General features: G+C 43.5%; 1 protein-coding gene across 3 annotated transcripts in view; it reads right to left on the minus strand.

The window, feature by feature from the left end:
- LOC138963088 (piezo-type mechanosensitive ion channel component 2-like) overlaps nucleotides 1–8,148 on the minus strand; it is a 185,969-nt gene that overhangs the window by 141,040 nt on the left and 36,781 nt on the right. For all 3 annotated transcript variants that reach the window (XM_070335119.1, XM_070335110.1, XM_070335101.1), the window contains exons 3-6: nucleotides 6,498–6,629; nucleotides 5,273–5,315; nucleotides 2,381–2,630; nucleotides 1,590–1,783 (exon numbers count right to left, since the gene is read on the minus strand). In XM_070335119.1, coding sequence (XP_070191220.1) covers nucleotides 1,590–1,783; nucleotides 2,381–2,630; nucleotides 5,273–5,315; nucleotides 6,498–6,629 — 619 coding nt within the window. The remainder of the gene's footprint in view (nucleotides 1–1,589; nucleotides 1,784–2,380; nucleotides 2,631–5,272; nucleotides 5,316–6,497; nucleotides 6,630–8,148) is intronic.

Below are 8,148 nucleotides of genomic sequence, written 5' to 3' on the forward strand. Positions count from 1 at the left end.
AATAGCAAACCTTGCATGCAAACAGCACACTATCCAACACCTCACGCAAACATTATGGAGGTGCATTTAATTCTGGGAGAAAAAAATCTGTGGCTAAAAAAAAAGCAGAAAAAGGCTAATGCTCTTACAGCAGTGCAAGCAGATTTTGTCCTAATGAAATCAGTGGCGGTCTCCGCATGGTGGATTTAATCTCACCGTTCGTGTCCTAATTCTTCTCTTTTTCTACACACCTGAATCTGAGATGAGGTGCCACAAACCTTAAAGGTTGTATACATTTTACTTCTTGAAAGAGTGGTGGAGGATGGACGTACATGTCCGTAAGCTTACAAATAACAAAGGCTGACAGGGGCAGGGATGTAGCTCAGTCGGTAGCGCGCTGGATTTGTATCCAGTTGGCCACTGTCAGCGTGAGTTCGTCCCCACGTTCGGCGAGAGATTTATTTCTCAGAGTCAACTTTGTGTGCAGACTCTCTTAGGTGTCCGAACACCCCCGTGTGTACACGCAAGCACAAGACCTAGTGCGCACGAAAAAGATCCTGTAATCAATGTCAGAGTTCGGTGGGTTATAGAAACACGAAAATACCCAGCATGCTTCCTCCGAAAGCGGCGTATGGCTGCCTAAATGGCGGGGTAAAAACGGTCATACACGTAAAAGCCGTGGGAGTTTCAGCCCATGAACGAACAAACAAACAAACAAAGGCTGATCCATTTTGTGCATGTAGGCAATCATTGAAGCTTGTTTATTGTTACAATGTTGCTTGCAGTCCTAGAAAATAATGTATACTACATGTATAATGTTTCTGCAACTGAAAGGAGAGGGCTTTTCCTTGTGTTGCTTCTGCAAGAAAACATCGCTTCTGCGTATTACGTTATTGTGTTACAAGTTTCTTCCGCTCTGAATGCAGTCTACTTGTCTCTGTACTGCTGCTCTCTTCAAAGGCATCAATTGCAAACAAGCCGTATTTTCAGGGACAGGACTGACCTTTTTGATGTTTTTGATGTCCATGAACTTTTCTAGAAATGTGACCCTCCACCACGAAATGAGTCGCATGTCACCTCGCGCGGTTCTGCGCTAGGCTTGATATAAGTCCGGAGAGTGTATGGTAACAGCGTGAGGGTCACCTTAGTCACAGGCTTATAACTCGAACAGTTTTCGCTCTTTTCTAAAACGGTTTTCACCACTGGATAGAGCATAAAAAACTCTTTAGGAAAATGTAAAAATATGAAAATCATGCAAAGGTGACATGCGACTCATTCCGTGGTGGAGGGTCACAAATATCTTTGGGTGCAATCAGGCTAACCCAATGGGACAAGGCTTTAAGGAAGGAAAGGTACAGTGTGTTCAATAGAAGATGTTTGGGTTGTGAAAGAGTGAATACCCTTTATGCTTTTCCTGAGACAAAGAACTTCACACGTGCTCCTTTCCACGTGTTTCCGACACATCTCTCGCTAGTGATTGGCCCCTCCAGTGTTTGTCCAAGTAAAAACCAAGGGCATTCACTCTTTCACAACCCATACAAACCCGACAGAGTTAATTTCGGAATGCGTCTATTAAGACATTATTTTGCAGATCACCTGCCCAAACTCACCTGGCAATGAGGTCCTCCCTGGGCAGAGCCTCCTGAAAGAACTGAAACTGGTAGAGGTAGAGCACCAAGATGTGAGCCCCAGTGTATGTCATGAGCACCATGCGGACGTAGGCAAAGCGATTACCCAGCGACATGTAGCAGGCCCACAGTACCCCCAGGACCAGGAACACCAGGAAATACACTGCGTTGAACACCTGCGGGCAAGAGAAAAGCAGGTGATCTGAACAAGCACAAACTGATGTCATGTAATGTTTTGTTGTAATTACTGGAAAGCACAATCTTGCAGGCTATTAGGACCAAAGTCCCAGGAACACCAGATAATACGCTGCATTCAACAAGTGAAAAACAGAAAAACACGAATCAAGCTAACCAGAATTTTTTTTTGTATTTTGCCTGTAAATACATGTATCTAAAAATAGCCGTAATGGCATCCACAACCAGTCTCAGGTTGCCTCAGGTTGATTTTTTTGTCAATAGTTTTTTCTTGGTATACTTATAATCTAGTAACTTGATGAATTCATGGATCAAATAACAAGTAAAAAGAAGCATGGTGGACACAAAACAACAGTAAGTGAGAGTTGTACATAATCAGTCTCCTAGCACTTGCAAATGACTAAATACAGCTGAGTTACAAAACCTCACACGGGGATTATGTCAGGCATCATCACTCAGCATGAGTAGCAAGACAAGTAAACTGTATCAACCAGTTCCTTCACACATGAAAACCAACACAGCAATCTTAGGGTTAGCAATTGAAGCTATTGGAGTGTACACCCAATTTATATACTCACTGAAGGCACCATGATTCCACTAGATGCTAACAGGAGTCCGACAAAAAACTCTCCGACGTAGTTCAGCGCTGACGCCATCTTTCGCCTGCGACGGATATAAGTTCCTGACATGGGGAGGTCGGCCTGCTCGTGAACGTCACGGTGAATGAGGATGCGGCAGACGACCAGGACGACGAGAGAAATGAGGAGGACCATCACGTCCGGCAGGATCATGCGAACATTGTCCACAACAGGAACCTCATCACCAAGCCTGCACAGGTGAAAGGTAATGTTACGTCTGTGTTATGTTTGGTGGACACATACCTGTACAGGTAAGGGTCATGTTACATCTGTGTTATGTTTGGTGGACATATACCTGCAAAGGTACAAGGTAATGTTACGTCTGTGTTAGGTTTTATTTAGAAATAGCCTGCACAGGTAAGGGACATGTTACGTCTGTGTTATGTTTTGTGTACACATACCTGCATAGGTACAAGGTAATGTTACGTCTGTGTTAGGTTTTGTTTAGACATACCTGCACAGGTAAGGGTCATGTTACGTCTGTGTTAGGTTTTGTGTACACAAAGCCTGCACAGGTACAAGGTAATGTTACGTCTGTGTTAAGTTTGGTATACATATACCTGCACAGGTAAGGGTAATGTTACGTCTGTGTTATGTTTTGTGTACACATACCTGCATAGGTACAAGGTAATGTTACGTCTGTGTTAGGTTTTGTTTAGACATACCTGCACAGGTAAGGGTCATGTTACGTCTGTGTTAGGTTTTGTGTACACAAAGCCTGCACAGGTACAAGGTAATGTTACGTCTGTGTTAAGTTTGGTATACATATACCTGCACTGGTAAGGGTAATGTTACGTCTGTGTTATGTTTTGTGTACACATAGCCTGCACAGGTACGAATACGAATACGAATACCAATACGAATACTTTATTATCTCATACAGAGAAATTTCAGTGTGGTGCAGGTAAAAGGTAATGTTACGCCTGTGTTATGTTTTGTGTACACAGTGCTCATTCCCATTTCTCTGTACCCCCATTTAAGACCACCAACATGCAGAGAAAATGAGGGTCTCTGAGGGAAGTAAACTAACAGGCCCAATGTACAGAACAATCTCTTGACAGAATATGCACCCATTTTTGGTCCAACTAGAGCCCTTCTGCATTAGTGCTGCATTTTATGTTCACTTTTTTTTCTCAGCAGTGAGCAAAGACATTGAGATAAAAAAAATTAAAAAAACCCAATCTACTCTGCAGTCAAGGTCATCCACAAAAGGAGCTCAGAAAAAATGCTGCACTAAGAAAAAATGTTGAGCTCATTACGACCACTTGTGCATAGATTTATGCCTAAAAGTGGAGGCAACATAAGGACGCTTACGAAGGCCTTGACACTACAGTGGAACCCTCCTCTTAAGACTTTGAAAAATCGAATAAAATCAGGTCTTACAAAGCAGGGATTCTCAAAATTGAGGTAAATTTACAGAGGTTATGAACAAAAAAACCCTGAAAAATCAAGGTCTTAAAAAGGAGGAAGTCTTAAATTGGGGGGTCTTAAAAGGGGGTGGTGCAGTACAACCCTGAGTGGACACCTAAAACAGTCATATCCTGAGGACTGAATGGCTGCTGGGAGCAATATTCCATGCAGATGTTGCAAACAATGTCTTATGATTAGACTGCACTCATCAAACCCTCATCAGAAGCTACACAGAGCAAAATCTAACATTATGCTGAATCACTGGGGCCCAAGGACTGTTATGCCGGGGTGGAAGTAGAGATAAGCGCCTACTTCCCAAGAAATGCTCCAAATGGCTTCGTGTCTCCAAACACCTCTGACAGTCAAATCCAGCTCCTGGCCTTCACGTGGCGGGCCCTGTCTTCGACTAACAGGAGAAGGGATGCAGGCGGGTCACTGGCGCCTTAAAACCAGCTGCTTCGGGCAGATGGGGCTCGTTAACCTTGGATGGTCGCTCATCTAGGAGAAGGACAACTCCGATTTCAAAACCCGCACTGCCTTGTGTGCGCCTTGGGAAAGGCAAAGGCTACAAGAAGGAAAACTTCGACGTCAAACCCGGGTAGAGTGGACTCGACAGCCCAGCAAGGCAGCTACTCTTGGGGAGGAGGCAACCCTGAGTAAGAACCTCAACCACCGAAGACGGAAGACAGCAGCCAACTTGGCGTGGGGAGAAAATCGGCTGTCTACGCTCCCACGATAATATGGCCGTACAATTATCCTTACATCGAACGCAGAAGAAGAAGAAGCTGAATCACTGGGGTGATGAGAGACATGCACATGTACTGCATAGTGTCTCAGAATACTAAAAGCTATTGACAAATCAACCTAAATAATGCATCCAGCTAAAAGGTTTCTACTTTCTGTTTGTTTTTTTGGGGTTTTTTTGTTTTTTTTTAATCGTTGTTTTTTTGTTGGTCCTGTGGGTAAAATGCACACAAAAAGTATTGTCTCTACTCATAGACAGTCCTGAAAGTGGCGAGTATTTAACTCGCCATGGCGAGTACAAACATGTAACTGGCGAGTAGATATGTTCATCTACTCGCCAAATGCGAGTAAAGTTGATGAAACAAATTGTTGGTTTGGCTAGTAAAATTTGCTCTCTGGCTAGTAAAGAATCACTAGCCTTTGGCTAGTGCACGATTGTTTGGACTTTTAGGACCGATAGACTGACCCATGTTCTCACATATAGTTTACATGGCAAATCAGAATGGTCTTCAATATGACTGAAATAATGTTACAGCAATTTCAACATTTATCAGAAGATCAAAGGTAAGAGGTACACAGTTCTTGTTCTTCTGTACACACTTCTCAACTTCTAAAATGATGCATGTTAGGCAAACACATTCCATAGTTTAGCTTTAATTAACTGAGGCAGATACTTACCGCTGAAATCCAAATTGGCGAGCAATCTTTTCATTGAAGGAACCTGAAAAAAACATTTTCACAAATTGAACAAAAACACTTTGTACAACCTTTGGGGCATCTCTCTCTCTCTCTTTCTCTCTCTCTCTCTCTCTCTCTCTCTCTCTCTCTCTCTCTCTCTCTCTCTCTCTCTCTCTCTCTGTGTCTCTCTGTCTCTCTCTATCTCTCTCTCTCTTTGACCTTCTCCAGGCTCAACTGCACCATCCAACATCAAAATGATTATGCATCATTCATCCATTCTTCAAAGCAAGCCTACCCTGAATACATTTAGTCAAATTGTGTATCACCCCTCATCCAAGTTTAAACACACACTCAGCCTCCCGTAAACCAACTGTCTCTGATCACTGAGCTCCCCGAGCCTCAACATACAGTACAAAAAGACTTCCATTTGAACGCTCACTGAACGGGAACATCCTGGCTGCTTTCCGTTGAGAGTGAGACATTTTCAAAGAATTTATTTCGTGCAGTCAGAACGGATTTACCATCAGACATATCGGAAGCCTCGTTTTGGCGCTAGACCTAACTTTTAAAATCTAAATAATAAAATTGACAGCTTGTTACACAAACATTCTTAAATCATAAAATAATTCTTTTTTCATCAAGACAAGATCAGTACAATTCGAAGTTTTGAAAGTTTGTAAAAAAAAAAATGAAGCCCGGAAGCAGGTCACGCAAGGTTGTGTTTGCCCAAGCAGACAAATGTTCTGCATAGCGCTTGCTTATTTGAAGCCAACCGCCGCCGATAAGTTCGTGTGACTCGCAGTCGTTTGTTGCATTTTAGATTCAGAGGTACTCAATTACGTGCTATAGCAGATACAGTGAGTCGCATTGAAATCACAAACTCACGACTAAATTGTGAGAAAAAAAAAGGAAAGTGGATCACACATGTCCACGATGGATCAGGGGTTAGATAAACCACGAAAACTGGTGTGTGGTTTACGCAAGCTAAATAAGATTTAAATCGTTCTGTAAACCATTTGAGGCAGACTGGGGTTTTAATGTATGTTTTTTCCTTATATCTAAACAAAAGAAAACACCGAAACAAAATGAATACAGAATACAAAATAGTTTATTGCCCACAGTTGTCCATGAATTTGTCTTTAAACTTCATCATTTCCGTTCCCAAAACAAAACCCCAAGTCAAAGAAAGGCCATGTCAGCAGAACATTAACAGAATTTTACTTACAGTTGGGAAACATGGATCCATAGGGTTCGCTATCCGTTGCTATGGAAACCAGAGTGATGTGGAAAACACTGTGTGCCAAGACAAACAGGACACTCAGTCCCACTATCCCTTTCAAGAACCGGCCTGTGCATCCTGAAAACAGAAGTATGTCATCAGTGTACATTTTGATTGACAACCATTTACATTTCACAGAAATCCAATATCCAATGGCAATGTTATATCATAAGCCATCTCATGAATCCTGAAGAAAAAGTCATGTTCATGAAACAGTGCACCCCCCCCCCCCCCCCTTCTCTTTACTGACCACAACAAATCTGAGAAAATCAGTTGCTAAAATAGAGGGAGTCTGAAAATGGAGGAACATTGGAGGAACATTTTCAGGCACCTTGAAACAAAAATCTGATAACACAGGAGGGAGGATATTTAAAATGCAGAATAGCCCTGTGATGTTGCTATTGGATGATCTCTTTCAGTAATAGGAAGAACAAATGTAGGTGCATAAAAATAAATCACACAAACCTCCTCAACCCAACCTCCCCCCACCACCCCCACCCTGCCAGTAATTCCCTCTCTCATGTTGGTAATGCTCTCTCTCATGCCAGCCGGTTTCACCCCCCCCCCCCCCCTCACAAAGCCCCTTCCCTCTGGCCCTCCCTTCAGTACAGGGGTAGACATGCCATGTGAGACATCTCCATGAGAGCACCCCTCTTGTCCCTCCGGCCGACAGGCGCTGTGGCGGGGTGGTAAGAGGTCGGCCTCTTAATCGGAAGGTCGAGGGTTCGAATCCCGGTCGCGGCCGCCTGGTGGGTTAAGTGTGGAGATTTTTCCGATCTCCCAGGTCAACTATGTGCAGACCTGCTAGTGGCTTATCCCCCTTCGTGTGTACACGCAAGCACAAGACCAAGTGCGCACGAAAAAGATCATCCTGTAATCCATGTCAGAGTTCGGTGGGTTATAGAAACACGAAAATACCCGGCATGCTTCCTCCGAAAACGGCGTATGGCTGCCTAAATGGCGATGTAAAAAACGGTCATACACGTAAAATTCCACTCGTGAAAAAAACACGAGTGTACGTGGGAGTTTCAGCCCACGAACGCAGAAGAAGAAGTCCCTCCGGCCGACTATTATCCTGACCAAGGTGTGACAACCTGCAATGCGGCATGTACACGTTTGCCTGGTGCCAAGGGTTTTCTTTCATAAATGGTACCACTGTAATCAAAAATAGTTTGGCTGGTCCCAAGGTGTTCCTTTCATATCAGGAACTACTGTAATCAATAATAAGTTATAAACCATCTTTTCTCCACCCTATTCTCGCCCTCCACCTACCCACAAGGCCCATTCCCGTCATTGTGACCTGAACAATCACCCCAGATGTGACATCACCACCAAGCTTTCCACACCGTCACCTTAATTCATGTTTTGTAGGCAGTGAATCATGACACCCCCCCCCCCCCCCCCTGCACATTTTCATTACCACGCTAACAATGTTTTTGTGCCCGCCACAGTTCAACCAGCATGGCACTTGACTTCATTATTCTAACCGGGTTGTTTTTACCGATCTCTACTCAGCATTTCCAAGTGGTGTTCAAATAAATAACCTCTTCTTGACTTAAACGCTCATGATTCGTACCCAGCAAAACCAACACACACA

Source organism: Littorina saxatilis, linkage group LG1 (assembly GCF_037325665.1).
Source record: "Littorina saxatilis isolate snail1 linkage group LG1, US_GU_Lsax_2.0, whole genome shotgun sequence".
Classification (NCBI taxonomy): Eukaryota; Metazoa; Mollusca; class Gastropoda; order Littorinimorpha; family Littorinidae; genus Littorina; species Littorina saxatilis.